The following is a 27,570-nucleotide window of genomic DNA, read 5'->3' as shown; positions in this document are numbered from 1 at the left end:
ATGTATTTTGTCAGCAAAGTGAGACCGACCACCACCCACCCCCCCCCCCCCCACTTTCCAAACAACAACCATCTCTCCATACATTGTGTACCGTGATCAGACACGATCAGAATTGGAGGAGAATGGTGCTTCTGGACCCTGTATAATTGCATGGGTTACATGGCCACAACGATGCTGTACAATTTGAATGCAGGTCAAATATCAGGTGCAGAATTTGAATGTCGGGATACGAATACAATGGAAGAACAAATTGGAAGGTCTTTCAGATTTCCACATTGGCAAAATGAGCGATGACAAAAATACGTGATATATTTTTCAGACTGCTGTGTGACCCTGACCTTGAACTCGGAGGGGTATGATGTAGATACACGTTTCTACAGTATCTAGAGAGGGCAATTCCGTTCTGATCGGCCAAGCCCGAGTCGAGTTTTGCTGAAAAATGTTTAAATTTATATAATTGGCTCATGATCTTAATTTGTTCAAGGACAAAATTGTGTCAACCCAGCATATTTCTATTCCTATTATTAATGTAAAATTTCATTCTCAAAGTGCCAGCCGGCTCCAAGATGGAGCTTGGAAATTGAGTCAGCTCAGAAATTGGGATAGCAGGAAGAAGAAGATAAAAATACCAAGGAGCTGATACTCGAGGATACCTCACCAGGTGTTGTTGTGCCATCAGATTTTCTTCAAGGTGCGTTCATGATTTATTTCCTGAACCCCATTGATGTTGGGAAACTGTCTGTATTAGCAATATGTGCTGCATGGATTACATCACATCATAAATACACTTTCATACACCTGCCCTGTGCTTGTGTGTAAGGCCATCTCACCATTGAATGTCTTTGTTATAAAATTGCTGAACAGGCTCAGATTTTAAATGGATATTGAAACTTTTGCATGTTTTATATGTGGCCAAATCAAAATTTACATCAACATGGAATACAATAACAGAATTGTTTTAAGAACCTACAACATGTACAGTTTATTTTTTTGGGGGTATCAAAAGGTGTGTGTTTGTGTGTGGTGAACGTTTGAGGTGCTGGAACTGATTTTGGCAAAAGATAAGGCCTCAAGTCAGAGGTAGTTCGCATGTAGATACTGCGTGGGATCAAGGTACTCGGGGTGGAGCAAACATCAGGAAGAGTGGTGCGTTTACTGCTTCTTTAAAGGTTCAGCCACCATGTACTGTACGCTCAAGTTGGCTAATTGAAGGATTCCTGTCGTGTGCAGCTGGAATCAGAACAGCTGACTGTGCTTGAGTGTGACATGAAGGTTGAGGAGCTGGAAGGATTTCCTGAGATTCTACAGATAAAAATAGAGGATGTGGACTCCTTTGGTCTGGAAGAAGAGCAAAGCGACCAGTTGAATGGTGAGTTGTATGATCTTCTTCACTTCTGATGGGATCTTTGTTTGTTTAGTGCCAAATGTTTTATTTTTGTGCACATGAGAGAGGTTCGTGAAATACCAACAGCAGAATAGAAAGGGGGAGACAATAACAGCAGAGTAGAAGTGGAAATGAGATTAAGGGGTCGGGGGTGGGGTAGAAGGAAACATCAGGGTGAACAAGCTGCACACAAGTTGAATGAAACAACAGAATAAGAGGAAGGGGAAAGCGGTGATGAAACAGAAAAGTAATAAATCAACCAACCAACAAATGTAAAGAGATGAGGAAGAAGGGGAAAATTACAATGACCTGGAAAAAGAGATTGCTTTGGAATGGGGTCATTTGAGGTGCAAAAATCATGGTTTGATAGAGGATCTCAGATTGTGGTGAACAGCTGGCTTGAAGACCTGAGGGGAGAATGAGATTGAAGCGAAGGTGGAAGTTTTATCCACAGACAGGAATGAATATGAGGATGCGACAAGTGATTCTGGATTTTTGGGAGTTTTACGAGAGGGGGTTTGCTGGTGAATAGTGTGTTCCATGCAGAAACCTCTGGGGGTGGATGGAAGGGAGGAAGCATGGAAAGAGTAGTGTGTGAAAGACCAGTAAGGAGGCAGGAGACAAAAAAGATAACACGAACCTTTCTGTGATGTGGAAGTGATCGGTCCATTGACTGAACTTCATTGCTGGAGATTCCAATAATCTTGAAGGCCTTGGTTTTCTCATTGTCAAGCTGATCAAGATGTGAGGAAGGGTTGCCTACCCAGAGAGGAGAGCAGCACTTCATCATGCTTCTGATGGAGGCCTTGTTGGATAACAGTTCAGGTGGACTCAGGAAGTAGTTTGCACAATGGAGGATGCCCACTCTCGCTTTGAAGGCCAACTGGCTATCGAGGCCAACTCAGAAATATGATTTCTCCAAGAAAGATCACAGCTGATAGTGAGACCCAAAAGTTTCAGTTGCTGAATTTCTTCATGGGGAGTGCGGGAGGGGGGGGGGAGAGACCCACAGAGATGGAGTGTTGAATGGCAAATGTAGATTTTCCAGAATTGAAGAACATGTTCCATGTCTTTTAGCAGCTTGTGATTATATCAATGTCTGAAGTGAGGGAAGAGGCTACAACTTGTCTGAATGATGTGTGGTTGAAATGAACTCAATTTCCGCTCAGGTTCAGCATACAAAGGAGAATCCTTAATACCAATACATAACTTGCGCGCGCACATACACGAGAAATCTCCATCAATAAAACTTTTTAAAATTCCCGAATCCAAGCCTTGTATATCGAAGCAGGGTTGAGTGGGGGGAAATAATTGAACGACAGGATAAAAGAGAAACAAGCCGGTCAGCGACATGGGTGGCCGTGACATAATTGCATACTAGTCATATAGTTTTTGATGGATCAGGCTGAAATTTTTTGACAAACAAGTTGATTATAGTGCGCATAAAAGCCTGAAAGCCCATTTTTGATTTTAGAAAAATAATTTTTTTTATGATTTTTCAAACATTTCAAAGTCCTATTGCAAGGCAACGGTGGTGTCCATAGTAATGGTGCTCAAAAGCTTAGAACTAGATCCTGGTATGAACCTACCTGTCAAGTTTCATCAAAATCGGTTGACTTCTCTGGCCTCCAGAGCTGTCCATTACATACAAACAAACAAACAAAAAATGATGGTAAATAGACACCCGATTTTTGAAGGACTACCATTTGAAAAATAAAACCTAAATCAAAAATCGGCTCGAGTAAAATTTTCTAAATGTCTCGAAGTGTTTAATTCCGAAGTCTCGTTTCTCCACATTTAAAACTGTAGGACAAGTATTGAAAATACCGTACGTGGTTTTTCGGCCGCTGCATAGCAATGGGTGGTTGCTTAGCAACGAAACTCAAACGCGCACACTCTCAGCCCATATGGCACATGTTTGCCAAGTTTCATCGAAATTGGTTTATGGTTTGTGCTGTGGAGCCTCGCGTTACACACACACACACACACACACACACACACACACACGGAAAACCTGACAATAAGGGCACTCCAGTGACCACCTAATAGCTTTTCATCCAGGAAGGAGTGGAACAGAGTCTAAACAATGTTGGTTCCAGTCAGCAAGGCCCAAGTACAGACAATCAGAAAATAGCACAAGCAGCCCTCCAAGGTCCCACAGTGTTTGGAAGTACAGACAGTTACACAGATCAAGGTTGTGAATCATTACTTCGGCATGTTCTCAGCGTTTATGAAGAACAACATTGCATTCTGACTGGCACTACTCACAAGACCACGGAAGCTTTTACAATGCGTCGACACAAAAAGCCATGCATTATATTCATTAAATTTATGAATGAAATAAGAGATATCTAAAGCTTTGTTTAATCATGTACTAATTGATATACTTAAGTCTTCCTGGAACTTTTGTAACATTTCCGGTTGTTACGTTTTAATCAAAAATGACAAGTCAATATCAACTGAAGCAGATGTATGTTTTACAGAACACGAATGTAACAGAATACATGGATAATTATGTTTACAATTGAATCATCTCAACTGAAGTTCAATGACTATTTTTGTGAGTGAGTGACAATGTCTTGATTCATGCACACCGATAACAAATGCTTAAAGAGGAAATAAACTTTGACAGATGCCAGGGTAGAGGGTGGAATCATCAGCAAACAGATAATGAGGATTTTTCCAGTCAAAAAGAATGTTGGTGAAGAATAGGACTGGACCCAACACACTGCATTGGGGCGCTTCAGCCTTGACAGGGAGAAGATATAAAAGGATTCCGTCGGAAGTCAGAAGCACGTGTTTGCTCCAAGAGTAGAGGAAGTCAGTAAGCCCTGTGTGGAGGTAGCCTTGGATGCCATAGGAAGAGAGTTTGAAGAGTAAGGTGGTGTGCTTGGCTGGATAAAAATCTTGAGATGTATCTTTAGAGATGGCCATGATCTCTTTTGTTGTATTGAGGACCTCCATCCTAAATTAGGAGAGCAGAAGTAGCGTGTTCAGGTTAGAGTGACCTGGTCTGAATCTGAACTTTTAAATGATTTGCTGTCTATTTTTTGCCATGATTGTATCCTCCAGCGCAATAAAATTCCACTTGTTCGGCCAACTGCATGCGTTGCTCTGTATTTTGCGCTTTGGGTCTTTTCCTCCATTGAAAGACGATTTCTCTCATGAGGTCGTCTGCACGCATTGAAACGGCCACGCGGTAGAATTAGTAAAACCATAGCATGATGGTGGATTATTCAGGCATGCACATTCACCACCTCTCATCAGAGGCAGGAAGTCTTGGGAGATAATTAGTCTCCAGCACTCTCATGCTGTTGTTTGGGAGTCTGAGACCGTTACAATTCACATGCATTCAAAGGCCAATTAACATCTCTCACCTGTCATTGGAGGAAATAACCAATTGGCTGACATCTCATCAACCATTCCCAACTGTAACTGGGACGAGATAGTTGGTCAACATTCTGCCCTTCCCGTCAAGGAAAGTTGAATAAAGCAACCAACATAAGCTACACAAGATAAGTTACTTGCCGTTTCCAGCTCTATCTGAGTTCTTCAACAGCTGCAGCCATTTTGAGGGAGCAGAAGTATGAAAACCCCAATGCTACAACCTCACCTCAGCCACTGGACTGGTTTCATTACTTATTCGTGAAGGGTCAGCAATAGCGTAGATGAAACGCTGTTCTGTGAAGGACCTCTGGAACTTCAATGTTCGTTTCATGTGCAACTCTTGGCTTTTGGTTTACCGCATTGTTGAAAGTGGGGATTTGTTGCTGATGCAGGTTAGATTCGTTTCTTTTTTAATTTTTTTAAAGTTTATTGTTCTGGAATAAACTTGCCTACTCTTTGTGAAAAAAACATCAATGGATCATAAATGTCCATTGACTAATGCAAGCCAGGGTTCGAAATTTGTGTTGGCTGCCAGTGCCAATGTCCACCAAAAATTCTGGCAGGCCACTAAAAACTCAGGCCGAGGTGGCCCGTGTGGCCACTTGTGTCAAAATCTTCAAGATATGCAATGCATACTTACAAGAGGTGTGATTATTTCCCACTCCTTGGCCGTGCTCTGACTTGCTCCAACAATACAGAATGGAACTTTGATGTATAAGCAAGGCCGTGGGCTTGCCGTTTGCATGCATCACATTGTTGACCGCATGCTAGATCTACCTTGAACATGCATGTGGTGCAATTGTGCAATGTCCAGATGTACAGCGATTATAGGCAGGGATCGCATTTTTTTTTCAAATTGGATCCTCTCATGAGTATCTGCAGAAATAGTTTTGTTTGAACGGAAAACACTAGCTGAGAAAACCACCTCTTCTTCCTCTTCGTTCATTTGTTCTCCTTGGATATATTTTTGTTAAATCTTAAGTTATAATGTAATAATTTATTAACTTAATTTTGTACACTTAAATTTGGAATCGTAGTATATGAGTTTGCTTCATTATCATGGAGAGCATTACTTACCTACATGAGTTGAGAAACCCTTCCATCAAAAGCCTCTGTTGTGGTAGTTGTACACTTTTGAGCTGTTTTATAATTTATGAAGTACAAATTTAGTTTTGTGTTTTTTTTTTTTGTAATTTCCACCGTGCATGAGCACCTGTGTACCAGTTATGTGAACCCATCTATATAGTGTCGAAATTGGTGTATTGTGCACCACGACTTCTCGGCTGTCTAATTTTAGGAGAGACTGCAATGCCCCATTTGATCACATGGTGCTGAGACACCATCTCGGAGAAGACGTGGACTGAGGTTTCCATCATGTGGAAACCAAATCCGAAAAAGAAATGAGCAGAAAAAAGGGAGCAGGTCAAACAGGAATAGGAACTTGAGAAATGGATGAGGAAGTGTCGACTGGAATGGGAGAGTTTCTGTGGCTTGGTTATGAGGAAGATTGGGACATGATGTTCTCCAAGGTGTGCAGGGGGAATGTCAGAGTTTTGGAGGCAGGAAGGAAGCAAAATGTGTTTCACCCCGGGTGCACCAACTTGAACTGTAATGTACAAAATCACCAGCATGCAATGGCAAAGAAGGAAACTGGAGAGGCAGAGCCTGGAAGACCGACGGCAGGAAAAATGACAACAAAAATGAATGAACGAACAAACAGTACATAAACTGAAGCACCGATTCCAAAATGCTAATGTGATTGCAAGAAACTGCTGTCCAAATTATTTTGCTCTGAGTTCGTGGATAGATTATTAAAGGTCCCATGACACGCAAAACTTTCTGGTTATTTTTTTTTTTTTTTTTTTTTTTTTTTTGTATACCTTGGTCGAGGCTCGTATGAGAGCTAACACACAACTCACAGCAAGGAGGCATGAGACAAGAGGGGCGGGAGTGGAAGGGACAAAACATTGGGGAACAGACACAGGTGAACTGTGGAAGGGAGAGGGATGGGGATGGGACGGGGAACATGGCGAGGGGAAGATGGACATTAAAGGGACTTTCAGGAAGGAAAGCAGGAGAATTGAAGGAAGTGGGCTTGGGTGGATTATCGGGGGTAGAAAAGATCGAGGATTTGGATGGGGGAAGATAAGAGGTGGTGGTGAACAGCTGTTTTGAAAGCCTGAAGGGAAGAATGGGAAAGAATAGAGTGAGGAAGTTTATTCCAAAGGCGGGAAAAAGAGGAATGAAAGAGTGAAGATGAGCAGTGATTCGTGATTTTGGTAGTTTTACCAGAAGGGGTTGTTGGCGGACCTTGAGCGCCCTGTGGAAATGTGGTTGGGACAAATCGCAGAGAGAGCAGGGGGCAAGGCTGGAGAGGAGTCGGTAGAAGACAGAAAGACCACCGACCAACCTGCGGTGATTGAGTGAGAGGCCCAAAGACTCAGCTTCATTGCGGGAGATGCCAATGATCTTAAAAGCCCTGGTTTCGACAGCGTGAAGTCGAGAAAGGTGGGAGGCAGGAGCACCAGCCCAGAGGGGAGAGCAGTACTCCATCAGGCTACGGACAAAAGCTTTGTAAGTGGTCAGGAGCTCAAGAGGGCCGAGGAAGGACTTTGCACGACGGAGGATTCCCAGTCGGCGACTGGCTTTTGAGGCAAGGTTGGAAATGTGACTTTCCCAGGAAAGGTCATGGCAGATAGTGAGACCCAGAAGCTTGAAAGAAAAGACTTCTTCCAGAGGATTGTTGAGAAAGTGGATGGGGGGGTTTTGTAAACGGTCCTTTCGAAGAGACATAGTGAGAGTGTGAGATTTGTCTGGATTGAAAGACATGTTCCACGTGTTGGACCAGTTTGTGATTTTATCCAGATCTGCAGTGAGTGAAGAAGCTGCTGCTTGCCGGGCTGGGGGATGACAGATGGTACGGCAGAGGGTTGAGTCATCGGCAAAGAGAAATAGAGGATTTTCCAGAGAGTCCGAGAGATCATTGATGAAAACCAGAAAAAGAACAGGGCCCAGAACGCTACCTTGAGGAACTCCAGCCTGCACAGGAAGAGGAGATGAAAGAACTCCATTTAGGGCCACACGTTGACTGCGACAGGAGAGGAAGTCTGCGAGCCATGAGTGGAGATGGCCTTGAATACCATGGGCAGAGAGTTTGGTGAGTAGGGCAGGGTGCCAGACTGTGTCAAAAGCACGTGATATGTCCAGGGATACGGCTCGGATTTCCTGTCTGGCATTGAGGACCTCCATCCATTGATGGGAGAGCAGTAGCAGCATATCTAGGGTAGAGTGACCTGGTCTGAAACCAAATTGATGATTGGAAATCAAGCCATTGGAGAAGAGGAAGGATTTCATGTCTGAAGCGATGATGGATTCCATAACCTTGCTGATGATTGGGATAAGGCTGATTGGTCTATAATTACAGGGATCTGTTTTTGCACCTTTTTTATGCAGGGCAGTGATGTTAGCAGATTTCCAAGCAGATGGCAGATGACCTTGGGAAAATGAGAGGGTGAATAGAACAGAGAGAGGGTGAGCAAGAGCAGAAGAGCAGGCTTTGAGGACATGTGGGCTGATGCCGTCTGGACCGGTTGCAGAATCTGACTTGAGGTTTGAAAGCAAGCTCTCCACCTTGTCAGGAGAAAAGGATACAGAGTCCAGGGACAGTTGGGTGCGACTGGGTAAAGTGGGTAGAGATAGTGATGGGTTTGGGACACAAGATTTAGCTGCAAACACCGAGTTTAGACATTCAGCTTTATCACGTGTGGAATCAGCAGTGCGGCCATTTGAGGTAAGGGAGGGGATGAAGGGGGAACATACACCAGAAACAGATTTGATTAAACGCCACCAGGATTTTGAGGAGGGAGAGAGGTTTGAGAGTTCAGACTTGAGATGAGAAAGATGTTGTTTTCTGGCTCTCCTGAGGGTAGCTACACACTTGTTCCGAGCTTTGTGGAAAGAACTGAGATTGCCCTCAGTTGGGTTTGCTTTCCATGAGGCAAAGGCAAGTTGTTTCAGGACAACTGCCTCGCCACAAGCTTCAGTAAACCAAGGGCGGGAGGAAGGGTAAGACAACTGAACACGAGAGGGGATAAATCTGTGCATGAGGGAGAGCAAGTTTCTTTGAAAGAATTCCCAGGATGAGTTGATGTTTGAGAAAGTAGTGATAGGAGACCAGTCTGTAAGTTTGATGGCTGCTCGGAGACCCTGCCAGTCGGCTTGAGTGAAATGCCAGACTCGACGGCGGTGAGGTGGTTCTCTGATAACAGCCAGAGAGATGTCCACTTTAATAAGGACGTGGTCAGAAGAACCAATTGGAGCGAAGGAAGAGCAGCAGATATTGTCAGGGAAATTTGTCAAAATCAGATCCAGAAGAGATGGAGTACCATTGGTTGAGATCCGGGTCGGGAAGTTGACCGATTGAGTCAGTCCCAATGAGTCACAGAAAGCTTTTGCTGATGTCCCATGGCAGGTGAGAGAGGTACCCACACCTAGCCAACTGGCGTGATGACAATTGAAGTCACCACATAAGAGGAAGAGAGAGTTTGGATGAGAAGATAGAAGATGGTCCATGTTTTCGGAGAGTGAGGTGTAGATGGAGTCATCACTGTTCGGTGGACGGTACAGTACACATATAAACATGAGGTGGGAGTGGAGGGGAAGCCGAAGCCAGAGGTATTCCTGGGGGTGTGGGGGAGTGAGAGCAGTGCAGGGAGAGTGAGGAATAGAGTCTTTGATGAAGAGAGCAACACCTCCACCAGGACGAGGCTCAGGTCTGTCATACCGTAAGAGGGAGTAACCAGGGAGAGATACTTGGGAGTCAGACACGTCTTGGGAGAGGAAAGTTTCTGTTAGGCAGATAATGTCTGGTTTGTCAGTGGCAACCTGCATGGAAAGATCTGAAAGGTTTGAGCGAAGGCCCCGGATATTTGAGGTCCACACTTTTAATGAAGAGGTAGGGGAGGAGGCTTTTGGTGCAGGAGGTGGAGGGGCGGGGGAGGGTCGGACGAGGGACGAGGGGGAGGTAAGGAGGGTTGCTGAAGGAGTGTGGGGTATTGCAGAATAGCGAGGGGAGGGGGCCGAATGAGGAGGAGAAAAGGCTCTGTGGTGCTGTGAGAGAGGGGGACAAGAGACAAGGAAGATGGCAGTTGAGGATTTGAGAAGGTGGAGTGAAGAGATGGAGGTGAGAGGGCAGTGGAGGGAGGCAGGTTGGTGGATGAGAGGGGGGGCAACTTAGAGAAGGAAGAGTGAGGGGGATGAAAGGTGGGAGAAAGGTGAGGGGGGAATTTTTGAAAGAGGTGAGAGGGAGGCTTGGAGGGAGAAGAGTGGGATGGTTGCTTTGAGAGTGAGAGTGAGGGGTGAGGGGGGTGAGTTGGCACTGAAGTTGGAAAAAAAGAATGGTTGATGGAAAGCGAGCATCCATGGCAAACTGTGGTTTTTAAAAGTTTTAGGTCAGAGATGCAGAGATGTTAATTTATATATTAACTTGACCTTCCTCATGAAGAAATCACCTATGTTTTTTTTTATTATCAAAAATGGGATAATTAGAGCAATATTTCGATCATTCCTTGTGCTTTTCACAACTTGCTATGCCTCGCCCCTAAAAAAGTTGACTTCAGCAAATCGCAGCGTTGACGTCACATACAGAAACTCGCACACAGTGGATTGACTCGATCTCTTGAGTCTCGACTAGTCCGATGAATCCGTCGTCCATTCGACTAGGCCGATAAATCTGACGTGCTGTAGCTTTCTTATATTATTCTCTTTTCTTCATTGTTCTCTCTCTCCTCTATCTCTATCTCTCCCTATCTATTGGGTGCAGCCTGTGGCTGCTGGTTGCATCATTGGTTGGGAAGCGGCTATGCCGCTGATGCAGTGTCCCCCTTACCAGTACACTGGTGCTCATTTTGCCGACCTCAGAAGGATGACAAGCTGAGTCAACCTCCTGGTGTATTTTAATTCAGCGGCCAACGAAGCTTGCACTCAGGACCCTAGGATCCCAAGCCGCCACCCTCACCAATAAGCCAACACCAGGCTTATTGTTTTCTACTGGCGCTACATGACGACAGTAGGAATAAAATAAATAATAATGCAACAGAACGTCAGATTTATCGGACTACTCGAGACAATTGTGTCACAAGGTGTGTTCTGCACACAAGTTTTCATCGTATCCGGACAGCGAGATTGCTTCATTTTATGTGCAGAGAGATACGGCCAATGACATGCGCCGGCCTTGCTTGTGATTCATTTGCCGCGGAGAAACATGTCCGCTAAGCTGCGCTGGTCATGTCACCTCACTAAAATATTTCTGATATCGAGCAGTATGCAAGTCGAATTTACATTATTGAATTACGAATAGGATTTAATCTAACCAGTTGTTATTGCCAAGTCTTCCTTCGATGTCCTCCCGATCATCATGAACTCCAGGAATTTCATCACCATTTTCCTCTGCTTGTCCTGCTTCGGGCTCGAACCGGTAAAGCCGTATTTCATTTCCAGCTACGTGAACTTCACCTCCCGCGACTACATTATCCGACAATTCTCCATCTGATTCAGACCAAAATCCTTCATTTCTCTCACACTCACTGTCGCTACCAGACAAATGAAAGTCCATGTCATCCATTATTGACAACCAAATGTTCGATTTTTTTTTTTTAAAGCAGAAATGAACGAAGTGATTGAGTCGATCAATCGAATGCGGAAACACACAGCCAATAGAATCATGTAGACCACCAACCCGAGTAATTTATGTACAGCCTTTGTAATCCTGTAGTTGACATCATGTGGGTTAACGCCCCTTTCAGGAGAATTTATAGGGGCTTTCCCGAAGAGGTTTTTATTTTTATTTTACATTTTACAGAATGAGTATTGTGAAAAAACATTGTCAGATCTGAAATCACAATGGAAAACTCCTATAGGACATATATAAATGAAATTTCAGTACTTTTGCATGTCAGGGGACCTTAAAATAGCAGATTGTAGTGCTCTGTGATTGTGAGTTATGAGGTTGCTGGTGTGAAAAAAGCACTGAAATTTGATTGATATGTCATGAGAAATAGTAATTTAAACATTTATACTGATTTTTATGAACTCATTCGTCATCAAATAATATGCGGGTCACCAAAATATCTCTTTAGGTGGCCCAGCGGACCAAGAAAAAATGTAGCATCACCACTGCGAGCAGATGGGACACAGTTGATATTCATTCAAGGGACAGCAAACGATGCACGGATGAATTCACTGCATGTGAAAAACCAGGTTGGCAGTTGAAAGTGGGTCGAGATTTGAACTGAGACTCTAGTCCAAAGATGTGTGTGCATACCTTTCGGGTATCTTGCCGGTTCAGTCCATCAATACAATTTCTCAACAACACATGACTTTTCCAAACCCACTCCTGAGCTTTTCTACATTTGCTGTCTATTTTGATCCTTTCCCCTCCCCTTATCAAATGGTCACATGTCAAAGCTTTGGTTTATTCATTCCATTCTCTGCATTTGTCAATCTGTTGATGTGCCACTTTCTCATTACTTGCAAAATTGAAGATTTTCCAAGTATATTGGTTCATCAATTTTGTTTTTCTGCTTGTCTGTTGGGTGGTCGCGAGACTACCCTTATTGTCAGGTTTTCTGTCTGTCTGTACATCTGTCTGTTTGTTTGTATGTAATGGACAGCTCTGGAGGCCAGAGGAGTCAACCGATTTTGATGAAACTTGACTGGTAGGTTCATACCAGGATCTAGTTGTACGCTTTTGAGCACCGTTGCTATTGACGCCACCGTTGCCTCACAATGTGACTGAAAATTTTGAAAAAAATCCGAATTTTTTTTTTTCTTTAGAAAATCAAAGACCGGCTTCCGCACTTTTATGCGTACTATAATCAACCTATTTGTCAAAAAATTTCAGCCAGATCCATCAAAAACTGTATGATGAGAATGCAATTATGTCACGACCACCCATGTCGCATCCCGGCTTGTTGGGTGGTCGCGAGAGTACCCTTATTTTCACTTTTTCCGTCTGTTGGATTCGCTATATATGCTAGATATCCCTTATCGTCGGGTTTTGTGTGTGTGTGTGTGTGTGTGTGTGTGTGTGTGTGTGTGTGTGTGTGTGTGTGTGTGTGTGTGTGTGTGTGTGTGTGTGTGTGTGTGTGTGTGTGTGTGTGTGTGTCTGCAACGCGAGGCTCCACAGCACAAACCAGCGAACCGATTTCAATGAAACTTTGCCAATGTGTGTAGTATTTGTTGGGAATGTGTGGGTTTGAATTTCGTTGCCGATCAACCACCCGTTGCTGTGCAGCGGCTGAAAAACCGCGTACAGCATTTTCAATACTTGTCCTTCGGTTTTGAATGTAGAGAAGCGAGACATCGGAATTAAACTCTTCGAGATATTTAGAAAATTTTACTCGAGCCGATTTTTGATTGAGGTTTTATTTTTCAAATGGTAGTCCTTCAAAAATCGGGTGTCTATTCACCGTCATTTTTTATGAGGGGCTTAGGAAAGTGGGCGGAGCTTAGGGAAAGTGGACGTGGTTTATGAAAAGTGGGAGTGGTGTAGGAAAGTGGGCGTGGCTTATGGAATGTGGGCTTGGCTTACGAAAAATATTGTGTGGTAAAACAAGAGTGTTGAGAGAAGTTTATCTGTGTGTGTGTGTGTGTGTGTGTGTGTGTGTGTGTGTGTGTGTGTGTGTGTGTGTGTGCGTGCGGGTGTGTGTGTGTGTGTGTGTGTGTGTGTGTGTGTGTGTGTGTGTGTGTGTGTGTGTGTGTCTGTCTGTCTGCAACGCGAGGCTCCACAGCACAAACCAGCAAACCGATTAATTATTTTTCAAATGGTAGTCCTTCAAAAATCGGGTGTCTATTCACCGTCATTTTTTATGAGGGGCTTAGGAAAGTGGGCGTAGCTTAGGGAAAGTGGACATGGTTGATGAAACGTGGGCGTGGTGTAAAAGTGGGCATGGCTTATGAAAAATATTGTGTGGCTCAGGAGGTGTGGTCAAACGAGCGTTGAGAGAAGTTTATCAGGGTGTGTGTGTGTGTCTGCAACTGAGGCTCCACAGCACAAACCAGCAAACCGATAATTTATTTACCAAAAACAATTCCCCACCCACACACCACCTCCAATTATTTATTTCTTTCCCGAAAAACCATTCCACGATCCACACACCACCTCCAATTATTTATTTATTTACCGAAAACGATTCCACCACCCACACACCACCTTTAGTTATTTATTTATTTACCGAAAATGATTCCCCACCCACACACCACCTTTAATTATTTATTTATTTACCGAAAACGATTCCACGATCCACACACCACCTTTAATTATCTACTTATTTACCGAAAATGATTCCACCACCCACACACAACCTCCAATTATTTATTTATTTACCATTTCGGATTCTCCTCCCGACACACCACCTCCAATTATTTATTGATTTACCGTAAACGATTCCCCACCCACACATCACCTCCAATTATTTATTTATTTACCGAAAACGATTCCACGACCCACACACCACCTTATTTATTGGATTCGCTATATATGCTAGATATCCCTTATTGTCAGGTTTTACATCCGTCCGTCTGTCTGTCTGTCTGTCTGTGTGTCTGTGTGTCTGCAACGCGAGGCTCCACAGCACGAACCAGCGAACCGATTTTGATGAAACTTTGCCAACAGGTGCCACATGGTCTGGGAATGTGCGCATTTGAATTCCGTTGCCTAGCAACCACCCGTTGCTCTGCAGCGGCCGAAAAACTACGTACAGTATTTTCAATACTTGTCCTTCAGTTTTGAATGTAGAGAAACGAGACTTCGGAATTAAACACTTCGAGATATCTATATAATTCCAGCAATCTCTGTGTCTGTGTCTGTCTGTCTGTGTCTGTCTGTGTCTGTCTGTCTGTCTGCGACCGCCGTTTCTCGACGACCACCGGTCCGATCTCATTGAAACTTGCCAGGAATATTGCCAGGGACCCGCGGATATGCCTTTTCGAGGTTTGATATCGATCGGACGAGCAGTTCCCAAGTTACGGACATTTATCTGTCGACCAATGACAAGACACTGTGCTATGACTCACGAATGACGTCACAATTAATGTTTATTTATTTATTCATTTTTTTTTTTGTACGATCGACGGTCCGATCTGATTGAAACTTGCCAGGAATATTGCCGGGGCCCCGCGGATGTGCCTTTTTCAAGGTTTGATATTAATCGGACGAGCAGTTCCCAAGTTACGGCCATTTATCTGTCGACCAATGACAGGACACGGTGCTATGACATCACGAATGACATCACAATTAATGTTTATTTATTCATTTATTTTTTATTTCTTTTGCACGATTGAAACTTGCCCGGAATATTGCTTGGGACCCGCGGATGTGCCTTTTCGAGGAGAGAGAGAGAACGAGAGAGAACGAGAGAGAACGAGAGAGAACGAACACACACACACACATACTGGCACTCACATACGGGCCCGTACTAGTTTAGAAAATTTTACTTGAGCTGATTTTTGATTGAGGTTTCATTTTTCAAATGGTAGTCCTTCAAAAATCGGGTGTCTATTTACCGTCATTTTTTATGAGGGGCTTAGGAAAGTGGGCGGAGCTTAGGGAAAGTGGACGTGGTTGATGAAAAGTGGGAGTGGCATAGGAAAGTGGGAGTGGTGTAGGAAAGTGGGCGTTGCTTATGAAAAATATTGTGTGGCTCAGGAGGTGTGGTCAAACAAGAGCATTGAGAGAAGTTTATCGGTGTGTGTGTGTGTGCCTGCAATGTGAGGCTCCACAGCACAAACCAGCAAACCAATTATTTTTCAAATGGTAGTCCTTCAAAAATAGGGTGTCTATTTACCATCATTTTTTTTATGAGGAGTGCCAGTTGGCAAAATACGCAATAGGAAAAATCTTGCCAGGCAGAGGAACAATTGTATGTGAACCAATACGTCTTGGCAATGAATCTTCGTCGGTGGATCGGTCAGAATGAAAAGCATCGTATCGAGCGCTTCGATCGTAGCGAATCCCTTGTCGCCTACTGGCTTGTCTGTATATCTATATGGAATGGACAGCTCTGGAGGCCAGAGGAGTCAACCGATTTTGATGAAACTTGACAGGTAGTTTCACGCCAGGATAGAGTTCTATGCTTTTGAGCACTGTTGCTATGGACACCACCGTTGCCCAGCAATGGGACTTTGAAATTTTTGAAAAAGTATAAAAAATTAATTTGTTAGAAAATCAAAAATCGGCTTCCAGGCTTTTATGTGCACTATAATCAACTTCTTTGTCAAGAATTTTCAGCCCGATCCGTCAAAAACTGTATGACTAGTATGCAATTATATAGCGACCACCCATGTCACCTGCCGGCTTGTTGGGTGGTTGCTAGAGTACCCTTATTTTCAATTTTTCCGTCTGTATGTATGTATGTATGTTTGTTTGTTTGTTTGTATGTCTATGTCTGTATGTATGTATTGGACAGCTCTGGAGGCCAGAGAAGTGAACCAATTTTGATGAAACTTGACAGGAAGGTTCATACCCGGATCTTGATCTATGCTCTTGAGCACCGTTGCCTAGCAACGGGACTTTGAAATTTTTGAAAAATCCGAAAAAATTAATTTTTTCGCAAATGAAAAATCAGCTTCCAGGCTTTTATGCGGACTACAATCAACCTCTTTGTGAAAAATTTTAAGCTCGATCCGTCAAAAACTGTATGACTAGTATGCAATTATGTAGTGACCACTCATGTCACCTGCCGGCTTGTATGTTTTTTGTAATGGACAGCTCTGGAGGCCAGAGGAGTCAACCAATTTCGATGAAAGTTGACAAATAGGTACATACCAGGATCTCGTTCTATGCTTTTGAGAACCATTGCTATGGCCACCACCATTGGCTATCAACGGGACTTTGAATTTTTTGAAAAAGTATTAAAAAATCATTTTTTCAAAAATCTGCTTCCATGCTTTTATGCGCACTATAATCGACCTCTTTATCAAAAACTTTCAGCCTGATCCGTCAGAAACTGTATGACTAGTATGCAATTATGTCGCGACCACCCATGTCGCCTACCAGCTTGTTGGGTGATCACAAGAGTACCCTTATTTTCACTTTTTCGGTCTTTTTTATGTTTGTATGTTTGTTTGTTTAATGGAGAGCTCTGTAGGCCAGAGGAGTCAACCAATTTTGATGAAACTTGACAGGTAGGTTGATACCAGGATCTAATTCTATGCTTTTGAGTACGATTACTATGGACACCACCGTTAAATAGCAATGGGACTTTTATTCTTTGAAAAATCATAATAAAATTATTTTTACGAAAAACAAAATTCGGCTTCCAGGCTTTTATGCCTACTATAAGCAACCTCTTTGTCAAAAATTTTCATCCCGATCCGTCAAAAACTGTATGACGAGTATGCAATTATGTAGCGACCACCCATGTCGCCTACCGGCTTGTCTGTTTGTTTGTCTGTCTGTTTGTCGCCTCCAGGTCACAATGTTAAACCAATCTTCACGAAACTTCACCAAATGGTAGAGTTTGTCATGAGGAAGAAGCCTATTGTTTTTGAGGTCAAAAGGTCAACATAGGCCAAAGGTCAACAACTTCGGTGAGATTTTTCAATTCCCCAATTTTCATCCAATTGACTTGAAATTCGAAGAGGAGTTGCATATTTGGTCATTGAATTCAAGCACCAATTATTATTGAGGTCAAATTTGTTTTATGGATTTTGCAAGTATCGTGCTGTGCACGACGTCTTCTTCTTTAATTTTCCATGTGGGTTGACTTTTAAGACAAAAAAAAAACAAGTCACATGTTTGATCACAATTGTGGGTAAATTGCCAATCAATGCATGTTTGGGAGAAAACGTTCTCTATTTTGGTTTCTCGACATTTTTCTTGCCTCCTCCATTTTGTTGGTTGTGATTTTCGGTGGTGTTGAAATTCCCACTGAAATTGTGGTCAGGGAAGAAGCATATCGTAACCTTGAGGCAGTTTCTTCTGAATGTAATGCTTTGTTTGACACAATGCTGTTCCCGTGGGGAAATGTTACACCACACAAAATAAGTTCTGGTGAGCAGGGTCTGCGATCTCTGATTGCTATTTTTCTTGTTTAGCTATTTTAATAGCATGGAATGTGACACAAGATTGCTGATGAATGTGACACAAGACTGCCTGCATTTAACAAAAGTTACTTTTTCCAGATTTATTTGTGAAAGTGGAAGTGAAAACCGAGCATGACATTGATGTCCACCTGGATCGACCAGACCCTAATGACTCTGAGGCTTCTTTCTTCAAAAGGCATCTCCATGAAGGTTTCTGTCAATGCCTCAACATGTTGTTTCAGACATTTTTATGATGTACTCTGTTGTGAAGAAAAAAAAAAAAACCCAACGTTTTTAGCAGCGTCTCGCATAGCGAACGCTGCTCATAGAGAGCTCGGCGTTCTTGTTCTTGTTCTTCTTCTTGTTCTTCTTCTTGTTCTTCTTCTTGTTCTTCTTCTTGTTCTTGTTCTTCTTCTTCTTCTTCTTCTTCTTCTTCTTCTTCTTCTTCTTCTTCTTCTTCTGACAAAACCTTAATCTCTAGGACTCAGCTCTTGTATATACAAGATCTGGATCTCCTTAAATACTGAGCACATGTACACATCCTCACATAGGCGGTGCCTTTTGAGAGCGTCTATCATGAACTTTTAAATATATTCGGACATTTGCTTTAAAGTTTCGAAAAGTTCACATTACTATTTACAGATGATTCCATTTATTGTATTGTAATTTCGTAAATACGTAAATGCATTATGACTCGTTTCGCTATTGGCTTAATCAAGGCACATTACGAAATATCGGAAGTTGTTGTTGTTGTTGTTGTTGTTGGTTTTTTTTTGGTTTTTTTTTTAGCCGACAAAACCTTGAGGACGCTGCTCGTGGACACATTTGTCCTTGTTATTTCATTGCTTTCAGAAATAACCACGATGGGAGATCAACTTCTCAAACATCCATTGTCCCTTTCATCTCCTTCTTCTTCTTCTTTCAGCTGCTCCCGTTCGGGGTCGCCACAGCGGATCATCCGTATGATCCGCATAGTGATTTGGCACATGTTTTACGCCGGATGCCCTTCCTGACGCAACCCTGGTCGCCTCTTACAACACAGGGATATGGTACACCTATTTTAACCGGGGTATACACCGGCCCAGTACACTGGTACTCATTTCGCCGACCTCGGAAGGATGACAGGCTGAGTCAACCCCCTGGTGTATTAATTCAGTGGCCCAACGGGGCTTGAACTCAGGACCTTTTGGATCCCAAGCCGCTGCCCTAACCACTGCCCTAACCACTGCGCCAACACCAGGCTTCCATTGTCCCTTTCATCATTTGGTGAAATAAAATAGCCAACAATAATGTACCTTGTTTTATCCTGTCATTCTAAATTTGTACGATCGTCAATTCCAATTAAACTTTAATTGGACACTTTTTGTTGATTTATTTTACATGTTTACATCTGAACTTGGCTCGTGGGGTGAGAGGAAAAAGAAAAAAAAAAAAAGGCAGCAAATTGAAAAACAATTTTGGATAGCTTCAACTTCCAGGATCGTGTGTGTGTGTGTGTGTGTGTGTGTGTGTGTGTGTGTGTGTGTGTGTGTGTGTGTGTGTGTGTGTGTGTGTGTGTGTGTGTGTGTGTGTGTGTGTGTGTGTGTGTGTGTGTGTGTGTGTGTGTGTGGTGTTGTTTTGTTCATAAAGCATATCGTATATGTGTATATATATATATATATATATATATATATATATATATATATATATATATATATATATTGTTACGGCTGTGGAAATTCGCAAAACACCATAAAGGTCCTAACTTAGTTAGATCGATAAGTCTGTGTTCAGTTAGATTTCCCCACCGTTGTTTAATGGGCTGTGATCCTTTGAGATAGCCGTTTTTCTTTACTATCATAATTTTGGACCAACCACCAACATCACTCTCATCAACCACGATCAACACCAACCACGATCGCCTCAAACCACAACAACCATGATCGCATCAAACCACAACAACCATGATCGAGTCAAACCACAACAACCACGATCGCGTCAAACCACAACAACCACGATCACCTAACCACCTTCCCCGCTACACCAACTGCCGATCCCCTTCTCCACACACCAAACCACAACCCTCTCCGCTCATAAAAAACCATCTCTACAAAGCGAAAGGAACAAGGGATTTTGAGAATGCTGAGGAAAAAAATCAAAGGAACATCGGTGGCGCGCGGATTTTCCCGTGCGCCAATCGGGGAGATCGTTCGTCATTGGTCGGTTCGTGAAGTGAGGCGCTGGAAATAAGGAACGCCCACTTTCTCGAAGCTTGCCGCAGGAGCTGGAAGGGGAGCGGGGGCGATAAAAGGGGAGGAGCGAGGAGTTGGAACTGAGGAATAAGGTCGAGCAGGACGGCAGCTCGGGGTCTTCTTCTTCGTCGGCTTCGTCTTCTTGGTGGTCGTCGTCTTCATGGTGGTTTCGTCTTGGTCTTCGGAGAGTCTTGGGTTCGGCGGTTCGGGTCCAGTCTTCGGAGCTCGCAGTCGGTGGGGCGTCCGTGCCTGGCACCAGGGATGCGGACGGGAGGCGCCGCTTTGCCAGCTCTGGCGCGCAAGCCTGCGCATCCGTGTCGAGAGCGCCAGAGAGAGCTCGCCGGCTCCGCGGAAGGCCGAGCTCAGCCACGGCTGTCCTCGCTGGCGTGGGGGACAGATGTCGCGACTCACCCACCATCGCACCACAAGGGTGCAGGTAACCTGCAACGGTCTCGTGAGGACTCGTTCGGTCTGCCAAGTCCCACGCCATAAAGGTCTACGGACCCTGTCTGACTCCCCTGTCTATGGGGGTAGTCATTTCTTTTCCTTGGGTTTTGCTTTCGAATGAATGTTGGTGGCGATGTGTCCTGCAAGTAAAAACTGTATAAGTGACTAGATAATTGCTGATAGACGGTCGTAGTGCTTTCACCTTGCTCGTGTCTTTGTCCCCATCCCGTGCATGATTGTTTTACTGTATAAGTGTTTTTCATTGCTTTTTCTGGTATACGTGCTGTGTAAATAAATGTGCTTGGTTAAATGTACCCTGTTCGTTGCGTCCTCCTTTCTCCCCATTTAAATGCCATCTTGCATTGCAGAATAATAGTTGGGGTTGTTAAATACCCGTTAAATAGAATCGGATTCGGCGAGGTCGGGCGATAATACCAGCTCGGTTATCACTGCAGAACGGAACAGACCGCTTGAGCGGTTCGTGTCCAAGCCGACCTGCGGTAGGCGACCCGCGCAGGTACTAAGGTATATCGATATTTGGCGATTGACCCTATTCTGCGCGGGTAGAAAATTGGCTAGGCCGTGGTGGGATTAAGAACCCACCCGTGACAGGGTTCCGGCGTTGTTCCGGAAGGTCACGACTGAATTGTCCGGTGGACGAGCAGCTACTATTAGTGGAAAACGGTCGCTCGCACGCCGGTGGGCACGAATTCGTAACACTGGTTATCAGGAGTGTGGGGTTCAAATCCATCCCGCCTCCAACTAAATTAACGGGAATCGGACCAAGGGTGTGTGGAGTGACCCTCGATTCCCATCAAATTGCGAGTGGTAAAAATTATTTCCGAGAAGCAAGATGGCGTTCCAAGGCGAACGGGAGCAGGGGATGATGGATTTAGAGATAATAAAATCCATGGCTCAGGATGAAATGACCATGCAGGACATGCCTATTATGCAGGTTGAACTTCCCCCACAAATAAACCCAGAACCCGAAATGGGCGCAGAGGCCGCGGTGGATGACACCCCCCCTCCCCCCCCTCCATCAAAATCCTTCCCCGGCACCCAGCGAAACCGTGACCGACAATGGCGGATCGGTCCTGCTAGGGCCATAGGTCATCGCACAAATGGTGGAGATGATCACACAAGCAATGTAAAATAAAATGGATGGAAATACGCAACAAATGAAAGAAATGAATAAGAAAATGGAAACAAATATAAACAGCAAAATGGACGAAATGAATAACAGAATGGAGACAAACACAAATGAAATAAAAACAAATGCGTGCAGGATGAATAACAGAATGAATGCGAATATGACAAACGAAATGAAAAAACTGTGGGGTGAAATGCAGAACGTGGGGCGATTGCCTGCAGGCGGGCATAATGGCAGCGCCACGTGTTGGAGCGAACGAGCTGAGGGGGAGTGTGGGCTGTCGGCCCCGCGGTGGAGGACGAAGTAATTTGGGAGACATTTAGGACGAGACTCGAGCAGGTGATAGAGAAAGTGACGGTGACACAGAGGGGGAAATTAAATGGGGTGACGGAGACGTGTAGAGCAAGACACGTAGAGACGAGAGAGATAATAAAGGAAATAAAATGTACAGAGACACGGGAGGTAGAAACGGTAGAGGAGAGACTACACAATAAAGACGGGGTGAAAGACGAGCACACAGACGTGGAGTTAGTGGAGGACAATGAGGAGGAGCTCGGGGAATGTGTCGTGACCCGGTGCAAGCAGCCGGATAGCCTCCTTCAGGAATGGAGGGAGACTCTATGCTCCCTTGAATCGGATCAAGACCAGGTGGGTCTGGTCGAGCTTTGCGAGGTAGAGGGGGTGAGTGCTGTAGACGGGTGCACGTGGAGCTTCGGGGGTTTGGAGACCCCGGAACCCCTTGTGGTGGCGCTAATCCCCAGTGCATTTGTCCCGGTGCGTGTGTTCACAAGTGTGGTGAAATGTGTGTTGAAACGCGCGCATAGCGTGGGTGAAAGGCGTTGTGTGAAAGGGACCGCGTGTGTGAGTAAAATGGTGTGCGAGGTTGCGAGTGAGCCGAAGTGCCTGCCTCCCAGCACGCCGTGTGTGTATGAAGCACCGTGTATGGAAGAGACAGTGTGTGTAAGTGAAATAGCGAGCTTGAGTGAAAAGGTGTGTGTGAGTGAGACCCCCTGTGCAAGTGAAAGGCCGTGTGCGAGTGAAAGGGCATGCGTGAGTGTACGGCCGTGTGTGAGAGGGACCGTGTGTGTGAGGTCACTGTATGTGAGGGAGATGGCGCTTGGCATGTGGGAACACGCATCTGCGTGCCCGAGTGAGAGTGCCATCTCGAGGTGCGTGAGCATCACGGCACGGGGGAGTTTGTGCGCGAGAGTGCGACGACGATGACGACTGAGCCTGACGGTGGACAAAGGCTGAGTAGCGGCCGTAGATGCATTGGGGACCGTGCCGGGTTTGCACGGCAGCACGCGCGGGATCCCTGCTGTGCGACGCACGAGACCGCCACATGCGCGCCTGCAGGAGTGAAGCCCGGTCCGTAAACGCACGCAGTGGATTTGCCCATCCCGCGGACGGACAGAAGGTAGGCTGGATAAGGATGTGGACTGGAAGGATTCTCCAGGCGAGCGTGTGTGAAGCTCCGACGAGCAGAGCACGTGTGTTCGCGTGGGGAACCCCTCGAAACGTGAGGCTTGTTTTTGAATGCGCAGGGTGATGTCTTGGCTGCACGTATGGTTGGAATCCGGCAGGAGGGGAAAGCCCTGCCGGATGGTACCGTCCGAGGAGGGACGAGGTGCATGAAGAGCAAACAGCTGCCATGACGTCATGGGGAAAAAGCGCAGGTTGCGAGTTGCCGTGCTGGTGCTGCGCGAATAGCAAAAAAAAAAAGCAAGCCTCGCTTCGGGTGGACAGGATTCCCAGGCAAGGGGTGGAAGACCCCCCCCCCCTGCCAGGGCACAGGACACAACGAGTTAGGGGGATGGGTTAGTGATAGCTCGACCGGCTCCATGGGGCAAGGATAAGTCCTCATGGGGCCCGTGGAATGGATTGGTTGGAGGGATTCAGTTTAGATTTAGGATGGAATATGGGATGTGGAAATGATATTTGGAGACAAGGACAGACTTTGGATGTGTAGTGGGGACGTAGCTTAGCTACGTAGTGTTAAATGGAACGTGCTATAGTCTAAGGGATGACGAGGGAGCATGAGATAGTTAGGGGTTTAGTGAGAAGAATGGTAGTGATCAGCGATGTTGAGAAATGAGTGGAAAAGGTACTTGATGAGTGAATGAGGCCAGCAAGCCTGTGTGTATGGAGTGAATGTGGCATGCATGGTGCGATGAGTGATTGGGGGGAGGAGTGATTCCCACCCAAGGGACCCCAGGGTCAGTATAATGTGAGTTAGGGGGTTAGTCAAATTGACAAAATGGAGGTCGTTTTGCTGTTGGTGGGAGTGTAGGCTCGAAACCCATTTGGAGGGGTGCAGGAGCCCTGTTGACGGGCTGGGAGCGTGGCTACAAATGGTGAGTATCGCTTTGTGGGTACCCCGGGCACCGGGATCCAAGGGGGACCGGGATAGTGTAGTGGGCCCGCAATGGCCCGAGGCGCCATTGGCCGTGTGGGCAGTGCATTGGGCACGGGCACCCATGGAAGGGGCCTGGGGCACCAGCCTGCCATGTGAGCGTTTCAGGGAGTCGCCAGGGAGGGCACTCCCCGGTGTTTAGGGAGCTGGTAGGCTCGGAGATAGTGTAGTGCCCGGGGGTGCCATCGTTGGAGAATCGGCAGAGGGTAGTTCCTGCCAAGGGAGCCATGCATCCCCATCCATGAAACCATGCGAGGGCATGAAGGACAATTGGAGGGTGAGGCCCGAAATTGTGAGGACACCAACACAGGCGACAGGAATCTGGGTTGATCGAACCAATAGATTAAGCGAGAGGCACTTTTGAAAAGCCCCGGGGTAGTTAACAGTTAAATGGTTAGGGTAGATAGGAAGTGTACCCCTCCGCACCATCCATCCCTTCGCTCGTTGCGGGCCGCTGGACCCACCTTGGGTAAGTAGATCACTGAAATCTGAGGAGGCCATTCTGAGGCTTGAATTGGGCCTCGACACAGGACGCTAGGTCTCCCTTATTCCCCTCCAGGAAGGGAACGTAGGGGTTGGGAGTATGACTATAGGTTAGATGACTATAGGTTAGCCGGACAGAGACAATAAAGGGGGTTCGGGAGACGATTTATAGAGGGGGAAGTAAAGACAAAATAAAACAAAAAAAATAAGATGGGGCTAAATTGGGGATTTTTTTGCAAACTAAGGGAGTGGGTATGGACAGAAACAGGCAAAGGCGATAGGTTGGGAGGGAGACAGTAGGGTAGGTGTGAGCCCACCTTCTGAGTGGCCAGCACCACCGCGCTCCCTCCATGAACCTCCAGTTCAAGGCAAGAGGCCAGCCAGCTCATCTGCCGGCTGTTGTTGCTTCAAGGCCTTTGCCGGCCAGTTCATCTGCCGGCTGTTTTGCGAGAAGGCCTGTGCCGGCCAGTTCATCTGCCGGCTGTTTTTGCTGCAACGACCTTGTTTTGCCTTGCCATGCCTTGTCTGCCTGCCTTTGCCTTGACCCCATGCCTGCTAGCCCTTGTTGCATTTGCCCCCATTCATCCATTACCATGTGCGCCAGGATCATCGCGTGTGCTGCAGGGACTGCCCTGTAGGCAGCCGCATCACGGGACTGCACTGGCAGCCCGTGCACCATTTGTTTGCTGCGTCAGATCGTCGTGCGTGCTGCAGGGACTGCCCTGCAGGCAGCCGCATCACGGGACTGCATTGGCAGCCCGTGCACCATGTGTTCCATCCAACCATCCATCCATTCATTGCTTGTGTTTGCTTGAGTCAGATCATCGCACGTGCTGCAGGGACTGCCCTGTAGGCAGCCGCATCATGGGACTGCATTGGCAGCCCGTGCACCGTTTTGTTGCATGAGTCAGCTCATCGGGCGTTCTGCACGGACTGCCCTGTGGGCAGCCGCACACGGGACTGCACTGGCAGCCCGTGCACCGCTTGTGTTCACTGCGCTCATTTCATGGGGAAGGCCAAGGACTGCGCTTGAGCAGCCGGCCACATTCCCTGTCACCTGCAATTGTTCATGAGCCAGAGACTGCGTGTGAGCAGCCTGGCTCCCAGTTTTTTGCAGAGTCCATCGATCCTTGGCCATGGTGTCGTGTAAATGTATAAGGTTAAGGTTAAAGTTAAGGGTAAAATTGTATACGAGTTGCTTCCCCCCTGCATGTTTGTCATAGCGCCGGCAATTTATTTAAGTTGTCTGTATGAGTGGGTTTGTTTAGTTAGTTACTCAGCCCGTAGGTTATTTATTTTTGGGACACGAATACACTAAATGTCGCACTCAGGGATCTGAAGGTAAAACGTACGAGGGGAAACTTACACATGATGGCACATGAAAATTCGACGACTCGGGATGAGTCTGTAAAAAGGGGAGGAGGGTAGTGTTACGGCTGTGGAAATTCGCAGAACACCATAAAGGTTCTAAGTTAGTTACATTGATAAGTCTGTGTTCAGTTAGATTTCCCCACCGTTGTTTAATGGGATTTATTCGTGTCACAGGTCTGTGATCCTTTGAGATAGCCATTTTTCTTTACTATCATTATTTTGGACCAACCACCAACATCACTCTCATCAACCACATTTCAACCACCAACCACGATCAACACCAACCACGATCGCCTCAAACCACAACAACCACGATTTCCTCAACCCACAACAACCACGATCGCCTCAAACCAAAACAACCACGATCAACACCAACCACGATCGCCTCAAACCACAACAACTTCGATCGCTTCAAACCACAACAACCACGATCACCTCCCCAACTACCCACCTTCCCCGCTACACCAACTGCTGATCCCCTTCTCCACACACCAAAGCACAACCCTCTCCGCTCATAAAAACCATCTCAACAAAGCGAAAGGAACAAAGGATTCCGAGAACCCCGAGGGAAAAAAACAAAGGAACATCGGTGGAGCGCCGATTTTCCCGTGCGCCGATCGGGGAGATCGTTCGTCATTGGTCAGTTCGTGAAGTGAGGCGCTGGAAATAAGGAACGCCCCCTTTCTCGAAGCTTCCCACAGGAGCTGAAAGGGGGGGTGGGGCGATTAAAAGAGGAGGAGCGAGGCTTTGGAACTGAGGAATATAAGGGCGCGCAGGACGCCAGCTCGGGGTCTTCTTCTTCGTCGGCTTTGTCTTCTTCGTGGTGGTCATCTTCTTCGTGGTGGTTTCGTCTTGGTTTTCGGAGAGTCTTGGGTTCGGTGGTTCAGGTCAAGTCGTCGGAGCTCGCAGTCGGTGGGGAGTCCGGGCGTGGCACCAGGGAGGCGGATGGGAGGCGCCGCTTTGCCAGCTTTCTTTTTCTTTATTTCTTCCACCCCTCCCCCCAACCACCTTCTCTTTCTGTCTTTGTCTCCTCCTTGCTCTCTCTCCCTCTTGCAGTATATAGCAACGTTACATGAGCAGTCACTCTCCCCACCTCACCCCTTTCCTTGTTCTTCCACCCCTACCTCTTTCCAGCTTCCCCTTCCTCTTCTCTTCTCCCCTCTGTTCTTTCTCCCTGCCATCCCTCCTCTCAATCGCACCCCCCCCCCATTTCCTCCTCTCTACCCTCCCTCCTCTCCATCCTCTCTCCCTACCCTCCTGTCAGTCCTCTCTCCCCACCTTCCACTCTCCCATTCCTCCCTCCTCTCGTGCCTCTCCCATCCCTTGTTCCTCTCTACCCTCCTTATTCTCCACCCTCTATTCCCTCCCTCTTTTCTACCCTTTCTCCCCTCCCTTCTTTCTTTCCTTCCTCCCCTCTACCCTCTCTCCTCTCTACAATCCCTCCTCTCTACACTCCCTCCTCTCGACCCTCTCTCCTCCCTACCCTCTACCCTCCCTCCTCTCTCCCCTCCCTCCTCTCTCCCCTCCCTTCTCTTGAACCTCTCTCCCCTCCATCCCTCGACCCTCCCTTGACCCTCCCTCCACTCTCCCCTCCCTTCTCTCGAACCTGTCCCCTCCCTCT

At 46.1% G+C, this 27,570-nt stretch overlaps 1 protein-coding gene across 7 annotated transcripts in view; it reads left to right on the top strand.

Annotated features, from left to right (window-relative positions):
* LOC147009385 (uncharacterized) overlaps positions 1-27,570 on the top strand; it is a 70,682-nt gene that overhangs the window by 36,142 nt on the left and 6,970 nt on the right. For 4 of the 7 annotated variants that reach the window (XM_085861889.1, XM_085861888.1, XM_085861891.1 and 1 more), the window contains 2 exons: positions 1,231-1,369; positions 17,954-18,064. In XM_085861889.1, coding sequence (XP_085718015.1) covers positions 1,231-1,369; positions 17,954-18,064 — 250 coding nt within the window. Of the gene's footprint in view, positions 1-153; positions 692-1,230; positions 1,370-11,907; positions 12,029-17,953; positions 18,065-18,779; positions 20,847-27,570 lie in introns of those variants that run through there. The other 3 variants (XM_085861894.1, XM_085861893.1, XM_085861890.1) reach the window with 3 other exon arrangements.

Source organism: Eptatretus burgeri, chromosome 17 (genome assembly GCF_056783735.1).
Source record: "Eptatretus burgeri isolate ZD-2024b chromosome 17, Ebu_testis_v1, whole genome shotgun sequence".
NCBI classification, from domain to species: domain Eukaryota; kingdom Metazoa; phylum Chordata; class Myxini; order Myxiniformes; family Myxinidae; genus Eptatretus; species Eptatretus burgeri.
The sequence above is the reverse complement of the archived record's forward strand: the minus strand, read 5'-3'. Positions and strand labels throughout refer to the sequence as shown.